Source organism: Coprinopsis cinerea, assembly GCF_000182895.1.
Source record: "Coprinopsis cinerea okayama7#130 chromosome 9 map unlocalized cont3.9, whole genome shotgun sequence".
NCBI classification, from domain to species: Eukaryota; Fungi; Basidiomycota; class Agaricomycetes; order Agaricales; family Psathyrellaceae; genus Coprinopsis; species Coprinopsis cinerea.
In genome coordinates this window covers 420,341-434,745 of record NW_003307536.1, presented here as the reverse complement: position 1 = coordinate 434,745, position 14,405 = coordinate 420,341, and the positions used below count along the sequence as shown (strand labels likewise).

The 14,405-nt window shown below is 51.6% G+C and overlaps 3 protein-coding genes across 3 annotated transcripts; all 3 read right to left on the bottom strand.

Annotated features, from left to right (window-relative positions):
- Positions 1–220: 220 nt before the first annotated feature.
- CC1G_07432 (other/FunK1 protein kinase) lies at positions 221–2,777 on the bottom strand (the record flags this gene model as incomplete). Its single annotated transcript, XM_001832009.2, has 6 exons — positions 221–1,069; positions 1,122–1,288; positions 1,345–2,014; positions 2,068–2,151; positions 2,205–2,276; positions 2,325–2,777. 6 exons carry the CDS (start codon positions 2,775–2,777, stop codon positions 221–223), a joined length of 2,295 nt encoding a protein of 764 aa, XP_001832061.2.
- Positions 2,778–3,897: 1,120 nt separating this feature from the next.
- On the bottom strand, positions 3,898–6,806 carry CC1G_07431 (other/FunK1 protein kinase; the record flags this gene model as incomplete). Its single annotated transcript, XM_001832008.2, has 6 exons — positions 3,898–4,638; positions 4,699–4,865; positions 4,921–5,707; positions 5,759–5,842; positions 5,902–5,973; positions 6,030–6,806. 6 exons carry the CDS (start codon positions 6,804–6,806, stop codon positions 3,898–3,900), a joined length of 2,628 nt encoding a protein of 875 aa, XP_001832060.2.
- A 3,375-nt stretch (positions 6,807–10,181) lies between these two features.
- On the bottom strand, positions 10,182–14,376 carry CC1G_07430 (RNP domain-containing protein). Its single transcript, XM_001832007.2, has 11 exons — positions 13,953–14,376; positions 13,802–13,857; positions 13,366–13,738; positions 12,634–12,694; positions 12,354–12,447; positions 12,035–12,205; positions 11,812–11,965; positions 11,704–11,753; positions 11,287–11,646; positions 10,953–11,142; positions 10,182–10,633 (listed from the first exon to the last, which is right to left on the bottom strand). Exons 1-11 carry the CDS (start codon positions 14,125–14,127, stop codon positions 10,551–10,553), a joined length of 1,767 nt encoding a protein of 588 aa, XP_001832059.2. The 5' UTR covers positions 14,128–14,376; the 3' UTR covers positions 10,182–10,550.
- Between the last annotated feature and the right edge of the window lie 29 nt (positions 14,377–14,405).

Here is a 14,405-nt window from a genome sequence, read left to right as displayed (position 1 = left end):
CGCCTTGGGTCGTCGATTGCTGGAGACCGTAACGACGAGCTGCAGATCTCGTTTGAACAGACACTTCAGCTCGAATGCAAAATGAGGGATTAAATCCAAGAGGTATTGATTAGGTATCTAATCTAAAGGTACATAATTGGAAGATCATCGTACTGGTACATATGCGCTGCAACGTAGTCTTTACATCGAGTTCGGATAGAATAGCTGTTGGTGGTGATGTTTATCGGGGAGTTTTGCGAGTCGATGATCGAGTGGGCATAGCTGCTACCCCTTTGGTGGTCGATTGCTGGAGCCGACGAGTCGCTGATCTGGTCATAGGGCCCGCCTGAGCCTGGCTTCTCGTCATGGACCTCGTCACTGGACCAGCTCGTTGACAAGGAGACTGAACATCCAATCGCACTCGCTTGCGAGGTCGATCAGCGTCACCGCCTATTCGCCGTGACGGAACGGGGGCTTCAGGATCCTCCAACTTCCGTTTCATCGAGGGCGATAGAGCAGGCAGCAGGACAGTGGCGTCCCTCCTATGTGCGGGATGAAGAGTCAAATCAGTGTACAACTGAACACCTTCCCATTTCTCTCTCGAACCCTCGATTCTGTTGAAGAAGGTCGACATGGCTTCGCCCATAATCCGGGAATAGGCTTCGATGTCGCCTTGGCGTCCCTCCTTATTGCGCGTTTCGTATTGGTCTTGGAGGTCGTACCGAATGTCGTCGAGTTCATCGAGGAAGGGGCAGTCTTCATCCCGAAGGGGTGGCGGAATTGAATCCTCGAAGTCGGGGAGCTCCCAAAGCGAATTCCCCTGGGTTAGGAGGTTAAAGCGCGCAGCCATGGTCCCTTCGGGGATTCGGAATCCGAAGTATTCCTTCGGAAAAGCGCGAGACAAGCTCTTGATGGCTCTCATCGTTACAAGCCAGAGGATAATCCAAAACATCGATTCTACATCGTGTTGGAAGTTGCGCACCACCCTCAGTTTGGGGCGAATACCCTTCCCGCTTTGGCCTTTCTTCCTTGTTCGTGGGTAGATGTAGCGGGACGATTGCAATTCGGATGCTATGAACTGGGGTGTACCCTGCCAAAAGGATTAATTCACACAATTCATTCTAAAGAAGGAATGAACTTACCATCACTACTTCGTCTATTGCGGCACCTGTAATAGGGAATTTTTTGGAGAATTCGAGGTCGGAGAGTTTCACCTGCCAGGGGGTATCTGGGCTCGACCGGAACGCCAGAATATTTCCCGGGCTCAAATCGCCGTGGAGCCACCCGGCGCAGAACATGAGCTGAAGGGCTAATGAAGAGGCTGTCAGCGCCGTCGTTGAAATGATTGAAAGAGACATCACCTACCTGTTCTGCATTGTCTGAGGACATCGATGGCCTCCCCGAGCGTCGGAATGTCGGAAAGCGGAGTGCAGATCAATTCGTAAACGAAAAAGCATCGACGCTTTGGAAGCCCAGGATGCGCGCTGGTACCCGACGTCGATGTTTGACCCAGAGGCAAGGTGGACGTATCCAACGGGGCGCTCAGGAACTTGTCGGTGATGCAAGAGAAATAATTCTTGAAGTTCTCGCCGGTCAACGCTTCCGCGAGATACTGCAAGTCAGCGCTGGGGAAATCTTTCAGAATCGACTGATTTCGCCAGTCCTTCTTCCGAGAGAAAACGGTGATGTCTTGGAAGAGCCGCTCCTGAACATCGGCTTCTGTTGGGGTATGTCGGTCCAAGAAGGCGTCCTTGAGAATCACCTCCGGCTCTCCGGGTATTTGGGTAGGGTCGGTCTTAGACACCACCCTTTGCACTCGCCAGACGCGTGTACTGCGGCCAGCAGGGTCTTGTGCGTGGATCTCTGACACGAGCTCAATAGTCCGGTAGTACAGAGGTTCCAACCGTTGGCCATCAGGCGGTAATTCGTAGACGTAGGTACGGTCTTGGAGAAGGGTGACGAGCGAGTCGTATCCAAGCTGTTGCTCCGTCGCAGATAGAAATCCGACGAGAACGTGAATGAGAAAGTCGGGGTGCTGTGCGTGAAGGAGGTCAGCGTCGCAACAAAATCGTCGAAGGAAGCACATACATTGAATATGCTGATCGGTGCTGTCTTCACGCAGAGTGGCCGAGAAAGATACCACAGTGACATGTTCTCGCCTTGAACGGTGATCTGGTAAGAACGAAATCAGGGGCGAAGGTAAGCCACCAACTAATAGCACTCACCGCGAAGGAAAATTTTCGGCGTACATCGCCTTTCATTATGCGAAAAAGACCCTCAGTGGGATCGACGTGAGTCTGGAATTCGTCAGTTGAAATTTCCTCACATCCGACAAGATCCCTCACCTCGTCAGTGGCTGACTTGAGACCGGTGACCGTTAGCGGGACGAGGACGTCAGTATACCGAACTGGTCCATCAAGATTAGCGGTGAGATAAGCCTCAGACGGACACTCGTCCTCAATCTTGCTCGCTCGAATAGCACGGGTCTTGATGTTTGTTCCAGTAACTTTCTGTAGCGCTTTTTGCACTGCGGTTGCGACGCCTTGGAGCGACTCGATGACGCGAGTGGTTTTGGCGGAACCCTGGCGGAAAAGACCCTTGAATACGTTGAGAGCATGTGTATAAATTGGCCGTTGGTTGTTCGTTGAACGTTGTCGTCCCCGAGACGGCTGGCGGAGTGCTAGGACCTTCTCCCTCTCCAGTTCGCGAATAACGGAGTCGAAAGTCTTTTGACTGGCGTCCGGAAGGTAGGCTGTCATGAATTCATCAATTTCACAGATGGAGAATTGCGGTTCCATGGTCTTAGTCGTCTTAGCGTGTGGCGAGATACGGGTTTCAGACGCGATTGCTTTGAAGATGGTAGTGGCTCAAGGACAAGATGCAAAGGTCGCGTCGAAGGCCTTTGATGCTCTGGCGCCGCATTCCCACGCGCCTGCCTTGTACGGCCACAGCCACCGGTACTGACGCGCCGCGGGGCTTGACATCCACCCAAAAAGAAATATACATCCGAATCAATTCACACCAGCTAGACTAGTATAAATACTACGAGGAAGTCCAGTATGCCACATACTCTAGCTCGGAGCAGGCCTGCGTCGCCGCAGATTGATGCATCGATTGATAAGCCTTACTGGTGGTCTCCAGATTTCGAGCTGCTGTATATCGTGGCCAACAGGAGAAGATAATGGCTAAATACATGTCCTATACTCCTGACGCCGAAGGGGTTAGGGGTGTAAAACGTGTAGCACAGAGCGATCTGGCACGTTGTGTACAATGAGCCGGCCCTAAAGTCATTGGCGCCCAAGCGTGTTATCTAGCGCGGAGCATAGCTATTAAACTAATGCAACCGGTGATTTATGGTTATCATTGGGATAACTAAAGCATTGATATCACAGGATGGTTAGAGAATATGAAAAACAGTCGAGACTTGCAAAGCCAAGGTACATGGGTCCCAATTCGATATTCACACCTGTCAATCATCTTCCGCGAACTCAAACACTGGAATCACCATTGTTGTCGGGTCCCCATTATCCAGGCCGTGTAAGGTGCCACAAGCAAGACGCCTTAAATATCAACAAAGGCAACCAACCGAACCATCGGAGTCGTCGAAAGAGAAATGGGCAGAGGCATCACAAGTCCTGCCAGCTAAGTAGACACTGTTGGAGCGATGCGCAAGGCAGTCTCAGAAATTGAGGTTATTCGGTGTGCATCGTCAAAAACCTCAATCTGACAGCTTATGAACTTCACATAGCGTTAACTACCAGCCCCATATCCCAAAAAGCGTTTTAACGTCGCACAACGCCTCTTATATCTCCAGATAATATCACTCAAGATCGTAACTGTTAATGGTAGAAGACGTGTATATACAATGCGCGGAAGTTACACAGCTAGCAATACATGGAGTGTGGCCTTTCCCTGTAATTAAGCACGAGCCTTCTTTGACGCCGGCTGTTCTTGACCCTCTTCAATTTCCTGGTTGGTCACTTTTTCACCATGCCCTCCCTTAGGTGTCGCTGTGGAGTGAGCTGACTTCAACGTGCGATCATCCTGCTTCAGAGATTGGGGATTCGGCGCGTCCTTCGAACGTTGAGGTGCCCTGTTCATGTCGGAGTACTTGCGCTTGGTTCCCCTGGGCGCCGTTGTTCCAGGCGCTAATTCAGTGTCCGTCAAGAGCGGAAGGTCTCCCCAGACCTTCCTGCTTCCCTTAATGCCTTCGAAGAAATTCCAAAATCCTTCGCTAACGATCAAAGAGTAGGTCCCAATATCCTGCTGCTTATTTCCACGATTACGCGAAATGTACTCGCTCTCAAAGTAGATTCGCAGGAGATCGAGTTGCTCTACAAAGCCGGAAAGGCAAAGGAGCACTGGGAAACATGGGTAGACCTGTTCGTGGTCTTCAATACTATCTTCATCGGTAAAAACGCCGCGCCGAGCATGTGCGTTCGCTTCGCGAAACAGGAGATTAGCCCTTTGCAAGCTCTGCTTCACCCTCATGGTGATCGCCCATAGAATGATCCACCAAAGTGACTCCAGATCGTGCTGATAGTTGTGGATGACCGGCAATTTGTTGGGACCCTTTCTCCTCGAGACTCCTTTGCCAGTGCCGGTCTTGGAAATCAGTGATTTTGTAAGGATCTCGCATGCCATAAAGGCAGGGGTTCCCTATTGGGTCAACAACTGTCAGGACGAGCAAACAAGGGACTGGATCAGTAAAAGACTTACTGTCTTGGGTATCGGACTAGGCTGATCGTCGCATGGAAACCGCTTGGCATACTCTAGGTCCGAGAGTTTAACTTGCCACTGAGCCGTTGGGGATGTACGAAAAACAAGGATGTTTCCTGGACTGATATCCCGATGGACCCATCCAACGCAGAACATAAGTCGCAGAGCTGTGGAAAAGGAAATTAGTGACTGGCAGACGAGATAAGGTCAAATGTGACGTACGGATCAAGCACTGTTGAACAATGTCAACCAGCTCGCCCAGTGTAGGCACGTCGCTAAGTGGTATGCATGGTTCGTCAAAGATCAGGCGACACGGCCGCCGAGGATTGAAGCCCCTGTGTTGCAGCTCTTCCTGTATGGTGCCAAGTTCGCCAGGGGGGCCAGCAGTAGGCCTTCTTGGTGCCCGTGTACCAGGGGCTGCACGATTCCTGTTGTGGTCTGGAGCTATGGTCCTTGGTTCGGTAAACATCGGAGTAGTGGCGGCCCATGCCCCAGGGCAAAGCGGAGGAGTAACTTCACCAACGTGTTCGTCGATAATGCAAGAGAAATACCTCTTGAAACCGCCTTGCAATGCACGTTCCAGTGAAACCAAGTCTTCCGCGACAAAATCCTTCAGTATCTCGCGCTGACGCCATTCCTTGTCCTTAGCTAAATCTTCGAGGTCTCTAAATAAGTCGCGTTGAATCTCGAACTCTGTCCGGAACTCCTCGGGGAGGGAGACGTCTTTGAGGATCATCTCTTTCGACCCCTCGATGGCCTCCGTATGATCTGGAGACTCCACCTGGATCACCCTCCAGATGCGTGTGGCGCGGCAGATCAGACGCTGGGTTCGGGCCTCGATGACAGTTCCTGTGGTGCGATAGAAGATGGGTTTGGGTCGCGTCTTGTTGGGGGGAAACTCGTAGACGTATCGTCGGTCTTCCGTCAGGTGAACAAGAGGGTCCAATCCAAGTTGTTCCTCTGTCGCGCAGAAGAGTGAAACCAGAACCTCGACGAGAAGATCAGGTCGCTGAAAAATGATCAGATGAAGACCGGATCACAGAGTTCATAGGTGGCTTACATCAATCATGCTAAACGACTTTGCCTTGACTGAATGCGATCGAGAGAAAAACCAGAGCGACACACGGTCGTCTTCAATGGTAATCTGCAAATGAGAATCGTAGATGTTAGGCAAGGTTTACTAAAGTGGAGGCGCGTACTTACCGCGAACATGAATCTGCGACGAGGATCATCGTTCATTGTGTGGTTGGCTTGGGACACAACCTGTCGGCGATTCTAAAAACGACATTTAGTTCGTCGACAGAGCTGGATGACGCTGGGAGAACACTTACCAGGAACACCTTAGCAATGGTGTAGGCTAGCTTAAACTCAAAGGGAACGAGGATGTCGGCGATGTCGAGCGCTTTCGATTTGTTCTTCGTCAAACATGCGTCGATTTCTTGATTGCATCCAGGGATGTTGGAATAGATTGTCGTGTGTGGACACATTCGAAGATGACTACCGTTCCTTTTGATACCTTTCTCGTCCAACGCCTTGAGGATCTCGGTTCCGATTTCGCCAAGTGGACTGAACACCTTGTTCTCGTGAGTGTTGGAGGTCTTCGGCTTGTCAGATGAGCTGGTCGTATTGTTTTTGGCTTTTTTCCTCAACAGGGAGGGCTTCATTTGGAAGTTACACAGCACGTGAGAGTAGACCTGTGAGTTCGAGTCGCCTTCTCCTTCGGCTCCTTGGTCATCCTCGCCTTCGTCGTCGGATACATAACCTTGTTCCTCGATCTCCTCACATTCTTCTCCTTCGCCCTCGTTCCCTTCGTCAACTTCCCCAACCTCTCCATTTAGCTCACCACGTTCCTGTGGAAGCTCGTCATTGCTCTCTCGAACAGACCCGGCGTCGTCGCTCGGCGCATCTTCATCTTCATTCCCCACCGCGGCTCCGTCATCTAGTCCAGTCCTTTCCTCGCGAGGGACAAGGAATTCGGATGCCTTCAGAGCATCATTCACAAAGGACATCGTCTCATCATCACACTTGGGGAGGTAGTACTCCTTGAACTGGTTGTACGTGCAGACGTACATTTCCGAATTCATGAGATCGCCGATGTCCATGCGCATGTCCGTCATCAGGAAAAACCCAAAGTATAAATGATGCATCATTGAGAACATTTTGTACACTGTTGCCCCGGATGAGGCTAATGGACATCAATGTGCTTCAGTGACGAAGCCCCTGTCATTTTAGTCCATTTTGAAGCAAAAATGTGACCACTTGTTCGTACGAAGGCATAATTTTCTGGGACATTTCAGTGCTCTTCAAGTTGGGTCCTACCGCCAAATTCCCGGTGAAGTGTGGAGTTTTGACGCTCAGGCTGCACTTCTCGACATTGGCCTTTCGATAGGTGGTATGGAGTAGCAGATATTAAACTTCTTGCAAATTTACATCCTCAGGGTTGAACAAGAAGACTGAGATTCAGCTTGGAATGCGAAGCAGAGGTAGATTTCACTCCGAGAAGAAGGAGAAGCCATTCAAAGTCCGCTCTCACCTTCGCGGGCGACGCGGCAAGCTTCGGCTGTGTGTGTGAAATGGACACGTGACATGTCGTTCAGACGGTCGCGCAAGAGTCGCGACGCCAGCAAAGCGACCTTGTCCACATTCCCTCACCTTCCCTGTCCGAGGCCGTCGTCCTCAGCATTTTCTGTCGCGTTTTGCCGCAACGCCTACTCCAGACTGCGGCCGTATACAAGACTTGTCTGCTTCCCATCAGGTATGTACTCTGGAGACCGTTCTCCTCACCAGGGGTGCTCACTGCTGTAGTAGGTATCGCTCGCTATTCAGGTCACCCCCATTCGCCTTGATTCGCCATAATTTGCCAAAGTGAGACATCCCCTCGCAGCCTGACGTATCACAACTGACCATCCCTTTCTCTTCTCTGTAGCAGGCCTGAGTCTCAGTGGTTTTGCCGGTGCTCTGAGTAGGATGAGTGATATCGGGATTGGGACTTGGAAATCGGGTTTGATCGTAGTTGGTAGCCGGCTCGTAGTTCATTTCGATATATACGTCGTTCGACAAGTTCTTGTATTAGCCAACATTGAATGACAATACAACGTGGACTTGCACCATCCATCGTGACCGCTTTGATTTAAGGGAATGATGAGCTGAATCGAGCAGTGAAATGGGCCATTGAATGTTGCTTGTCTGTGCATAATTGTGTATAAATGAAGGGGCTGCATCGTGCAGTAGTTACATTTGGACACCGAATAGAAATTCGGCGCTATTGGACTTCATTTTTCTTATTGTTGCACAATAGAGGCTCAATTTACACTTTGGCTTTTCCCTGATGGTGGTGGCCTTGTCTGCAGCTGCTCGGCTTGTCACAGAGCGGGGTGATACTTTGACCTGGGGAGCAGAGGAGTGCTTGCTAGTGTTTGTATCCCGTGCAGGGATACGCGGAGGCGTACTGGGGCTACAGTCAGTAACGAGTAGAGTGGCATGCGACAGCCTCAAGGCTCTCGAGAGTTCAAACAGTTGAGAGACTTACATCGGACAAGTGGAGGCTTTCATGGTAGCCTCCATATCAAATTATCGAAAAAATGATTCAGTAGGAGGTGCGAGGAATATTCTCTGATTGTTAAGGATGTGGTTCAAGGTAAAGAGGTGTCGAGTGGCCATCTTCAAGCTTTATAACTGAACAAGAAATATTCTCCCACAACTCCACAGCCACTCTCCTACCAGTGGCATGTTCAACCGCTCAGGCCACCTGAAATTAAACCGTACGATCGATATAAAGCCGTGTGTATTTCCGTTCTTCAAGTCGCCTGGTACTCGTACACTCAGGGTATGTGTACTCGTATGATACATTTAGCCAGGTGCGAACGCGTGCGCGGACTGTGATTGATTGGGCTATCTGTGGCATGCCACATATCGAGTGGCAGTCGGTCCATGGGTATTCAACATTCAGAGGGACAATGGGAGCAAAACGCTTAGTTCACCGGCTAGATTACGACCCGTCGTCCAATTTCTGTATATCTACAAATTCGCTACAAAGATCAAAACTCGACGCTCCAGTAACTGAATTAAACCCAAGTCGGAAGCCGCGCATATCACACCGGGTATTCGACTCGATGTTCTAACCGGCTACACGTCAAGTCTGTTCAACCAATTCGCCCCCGCTGTGAGACCAGGCCAAGCCTTGTTTCTTCGCTTTAGACCTACCTCGCCTGGGTCCAGCGGGGTGTCTGTGTATCCGACCCCATCCTCGTCGATGACGGAGAAGAGATTCGCAGTAATATCGAGGTCAACCTAAAGATCATGCTCATGTTGAGAAACAAAGGTCAACTCTCGAGCGTCAAGAAACTTCCCACCGTCTTCACACCATCCTTGTTGCCTGCCACTCTCAGAGAGTCGGCTCCGCGAAAGGACGTCGGTACATCGATAGTAGACACACTCCATAGCAGTTGGCAGTCAAGTATAATAGGCTTAACAGACGAGACCCCCATCATTTATGTAAGTACTTCCCCAGCTTGAATCGAGAATGCCGTTGATATGTCGTACTCCATCTACTACATCGACCGCGAACGGCGTTTACGATACCCCGGTAACGAGTTGATAACCGGATGGGTTGGGCTGACTGGACGACGCACAGCTCCGTCTGAACCAAGTCTAAAGCCTTCTCCTGTCTGCCTCTCGTGAGATAGACATCGACAAAATCAGCGAAAGAACATATACACAGTTTCAGACATCGAGAGTTACGCGACAATTCAGTTTCAAGGATCCAAATTGGTATGTAGCAGTTCAAGAACAAGGAGGTGCTACGACAAAGTCACGCCCACACTCACCCACTTCCCAAGTTCAGGTTAACGATGGTCATTGGTCATCTAGCGCTTTAGAAACGAATCAGAACCTCTCAATGGTCAACCTCGCACGCGGGCTAATCCTCGAGAATTGGCCTATCTAAATTCCTGTATTCTCTCGTTTACCTAACTTCAAATGGCTCATCCTCATTTCCTTGATCTGTATAGTAAGCAATTATTCTCGCGTTCATAACCATCTGTAAGTTACATTTACACCACCACCCGAGGTGCCCAGCACTCGAGAGCCCGAGCGAGCATATGCCAGCCTCTCCCAACACCAACACAATACATACCATCTCCCTCTTACAAACAATACCCTCGTCTCCCATTCCAGCGCTCAACAACACCTAGTTCACAACCCCTCCACCACCGAGGACCACACATAACCCACTCACTGAATGCGCTAGACTCCTGAATGCACTGGACTCTCGGCCAAGACTTACTGTATGACAACTGATCACGAACCCACTCGGCACACCGGATGCACAACCACAAACCTCTCTCACACTCCATCCCGAATCTCGCAAATGGTTACCAGTCAGGAGGAATAATAAATCTCGTAGAATATACACTACATACACAGGACGCTGCGGTATGCATGTACACACAAGTCAAAAACAACCATAACCGAAAAACGATCAGATCAGTTCGGACGAGCCGCCAACACGCAACAGGCAAGAGGTAAGGCAGTTTTTATGGGATTTACATCGACCAAGAAAAGAATCGGAAAATGGAAAAGGAAAAAGATAAAGACAAACGGAAAAGGAAAAGGCGGGATGTAGGTACGGAAGATTACAAACACTCGTCAAGAACCAGGAAGAGAAAAACGAGGAACGAGAATGCGGAAATATGAGGAATCACAAAGGAAACTACGACGGCGAGTGTGAAACTAATACGCGATAAGGAAGAAAAGACGGGATTCCGAAGAAACCGACGACAAGTAGGAATAAGAAAGAAGAACCAGAGTAGTCATAACATATGTCTTCACGACGACGACGATAGGGGGCGCATTTAAGCACCCTCAGCCTGTCCAACCTGTCCACCCTTGGCAGCTCCAGGCGAGAATGTATGCCACCTATCATTGAATCGAACATCTATACAAAAGAAATCGGCGTCAGCAAAAAAATTCACTCGACAAATGATACGTCCAAACGCAGAAAAGGAAAAAAAAAAGGTCGCCCGCCGGACAGGTGCTTGGACCCAAGTTACATGTTCGTGCGAGCGGGGAATGAGGGAGGGTGAAACGGTGGAGGGTGAAACGAGGGAGCCAAGCGAGACGAGGAGAGTGGTACGGCTGGTTCAAATCGCCCATCGCCCGTCCATCCCCCAACTTCAACCCAATCCCCTCCAACCCAAAAGCCCAACCCCCCTCCCCCCTCAGTTCAACAAACCAAAAAAGAATCAAAAACTCACCCAACGGCCTCCCCCCATACATATAATGCTGAAACTTGGCAATCGCAGTCTCAGCCTCACTCGTCAACGCAAACTGTACAACACCACACCCCTTACTCCTCGCTCCATCAAACAAAATCTCGGCTACTTCGACTTGACCTGTCGTTTCGAAGAGTTCGACGAGGTCTTCGTTGGCCGTGGACCACGGGAGCTGTAGACAAGAGTCGTAAGTAAAGAGTCGATGGATGGGTAGGAAGTGGTTTCAAAGGGGAGGGTAGAATGCAGAGGAAGGGAGGGAAAGGGAAGGGGAGCGAGGGAGGAAAAAGGACGAAAGAGCAAAGAGAGGGACACTCACATTCCGAACCATAATCTGCTGACTAGGCTCCGGCGGCACATAATTAGGCCCAAACGGCGCATACCCCCCATACCCAGTCTCAAACTTCACATTCGAAGCCGCTCCAACACCCGTGACCGTATTACTTCCCCCTCCACCCCCTCCTCCACCCGAGGTATTAGCAGCGGAATCGGGACCAGAGTAGTCAGCGTAAATGTCCTGGTTAAAGTCACGTCCACCACCACCACCAGAGGGTCCACCTGAGAACCCGCCGCGTCCGAAACCACCGCGGAACCCGCCTCGCAGACCGCGTAGACCGCCTCGTGGGCCGCCGCGCAGTCCACCACGGAAACCGGGGCCTGTGAGACCTGCGTATCGGTCCTGCATGTATCGTCAGTGCGCCTACGCCTAACAAAACACGAAGGAGAATGGACGAACCTCGCGAACTTCGAGAATCCGGCCGTACCAATCGAAGCCATTATACATCGCTACAAAGTCGAGGGTCAGCATACAAATCCAACCTGGAGACGGTTGAGGGGAACGTACAGATAGCCTGCTGAGCATCCTTCACAGTCTCAAACACAACCGTTCCCGAACCCTTGGGTCGTCCATCCACCCCGATATTAATATCAGCGCGAACGATACTCCCAGCAGCCCTGAACAAATCTTTCAAATCTTGCCATCCAGCTTGATACGGGAGCTAAACGAATCGCCGAAGTAGGAGCGTCAGTATGGAGTTCGACTTCCGCATAGGAAGGAATAGACGCACATTCCCAACATAAAGCTGATTCCCAGGATTCCCACCACCAGGTCCACCGCTGAAATAGTTGTGCGAGGGAGGACGGGGAGGAGGCGCAGCGTGGAGACCTTGACCCGCCATCGCCATGCCGATCTTGCCTGGGACGGGCGTGGCGCCGAAACGGGCTTCGTTTTCGCGGTCCTGTCAAAAGGGCGTTAGCATCGAGTTGAAGGAGGTGTAGGGTCCGAGTCGGGTTGAAGGAGGGGTGGGGTTTAGCGCCGGGTCGAAGGGCGGGGCCGGGAATAGCATCGAGGCATGAAGCGGACGAAAGGAAGGAAACGGAACACACCTCTCGAATAAACACAGGCCTTCCCAAGAGCGGCTGCTCCGACAACTCCCTAATCGCACGCTGCGCATCTTCCTGCGAGGCAAACTCCACAATCCTGTCATCGTACTGCGTTAGTCACCAAATCATTTTTCATATTCCAACCCGCGGGACGCGAGCAACGTAACGCCTCGTTGAACGCAACGCCATGACAGGTGAAAGCGCTCCTCTAACAGAGCCGTCACGCCAAAAGCTCCCGGCGGACTGGAACAAAAACAAAAGAACAGACAGAAAGATGACTCACCCACAACCCTTGGAAATCCCAGTAGGCGTAACGAGCACTTCCGCAAAGAGCACCTCACCAGCTGCACAAAAAACATCCCATCAATAAACCGAACTCCTTCTCGTCAAAGCTTGACCGGCCAGGGTCAAGCAAGGGGGGTTAACGAGGCCAACGCAACAACACCAACACCAACAGAATGAAGACAACCGAACCGAACCAAACCGAACCAAGAACCTCCCCCGCTCTACTCCTCTTCTAACCTCCAATCCTTGACAAAGGATAAACCTCGCCAAAGTCGATCCCGGTCAGTGATCTTGGCGGATAACCCTCCAAAACTCCCCGACTCTCCTCAATCTCGACGGATAACTCCCCGGAAACCGGACCCGACAGCTCATCACAGCTCGATCCTCCCCTCTCTCCAAAAAACCAAACCCATAGGCTCGTTCGAGGTTTCGAAGAGACCTGTCGCGATGGCGATGAAGACGATGATGGTGATGACGAAGACGACTGACAACGCAACTGCCCGCCTGCCTGCCCACCTCATTCATCCGTAACCGCCAAACCTCTCCGATGACTCATCGTCACCTCTACGATAACAACCCTCCGCCAACTTCTCCGAAAACCACTGCTCCGAAACCAAAACCAGGTTCGACTCCCGAAAACCTCCAACTCCAGAATCGAAACCAACTCCAAAACCAAAACCGAAGAATGAAACAAAAAACCAAAACAAAAAATCCAAATTCCCCCACCCACCTCCCCGCATGAATTCAATCAAATCACGATACTTGACGTCGTAGCTGAGGTTGCCGACATAGACCCTATTCTCGCGTTTACTGATCTTGGCAAACTCCATCGCTTCTTCGTGTGTAGCGTTCATCGGGCCGCCGAGCGAGCGCGCAAAGGGGTCGCTGCTCAGCCCCCCGCCTCCGCCGCCGCCCATGGTGTTGGAGTCACGGTCGCGGGTAGAGTCCCGGTGGGAGCTGTACCGCCTGTCCCGCGAACGAGAGCGGGAACGGGAGCGGGGGGAGCGGGAGCGTGTGCGCGAACGGGAGCGTCGGCGGCGCCGGGGTGAGGCGGACCTGCGCCGGGAACGGGAGCGCGAGCGGCTGCGGGAGCGTTTGCGGCGCTGCGTGACATGGGCCGGGGGTTAGTGGTAGGTAGAGGGGAGGCAGGGGGAGGGGGGACGTACATCTCCGTTACGCGAGGGAGGCTCCCAGTGGTCCCCGCCGGGCCTCGGTCTTCGGGCTACCATCCATCGTCAGCACTCTCATCCAATCCAATCCTTCACCTATCCTCTGCCCGGCGAGAGGAGGTGAAGAAGGCCAAAACCACACACGCACCTAAATCCCTTCTATCCCTATCATAATCCCTATCCCTGTCTCTATCCCTATCTCGCCTATCTCGATCGTAGTCCCTATCCCTGTCTCGCTCCCTGTCCCTGTCGTACTCGCGTCCGCGCTCCCTGTCCCGGCCGTTGCTCGAGGGAGGCGGTACGATACCCTTGTCGATGTCCATTTTTTGCCTTGTGTGGTCTGTGTTCTGTCCCTTCTGTCTGTCGTAGTCGAGAAAAGAAAAGCGAGCGCCGGTTTGGTCGGTGTGGTTGGTTTTTTTGCGGACTGCGGGGCTAGAAAAAAAACGATAGAGCTACGCTAGGCGGTTTCGGTTTTTTAGTGTTCAGCGGTCCTTCTTCAGAGCGCCGAGCGAGTTTTCGTAGTCGCCGTTGGGGTCCAAGTCCAAGTCCAAGTCGGAAGTCGAAGTGGAAGCAGTAGGTTCAAGGAGAACAGTCACCAACA

What these genes read in the sequence shown, in the direction of transcription:
- CC1G_07430 (XM_001832007.2), bottom strand. Translation starts at nt 14,127, where the DNA reads ATGGACATCGACAAGGGTATCGTACCGCCTCCCTCGAGCAACGGCCGG. An exon ending in GGCCTGTGTTTATTCGAGAG is followed by an intron (nt 12,206 to 12,353) that starts GTGTGTTCCGTT and finishes CCCTTTTGACAG; the next exon opens with GACCGCGAAAACGAAGCCCG. An exon ending in ATCAGCTTTATGTTGGGAAT is followed by an intron (nt 11,966 to 12,034) that starts GTGCGTCTATTC and finishes CGATTCGTTTAG; the next exon opens with CTCCCGTATCAAGCTGGATG.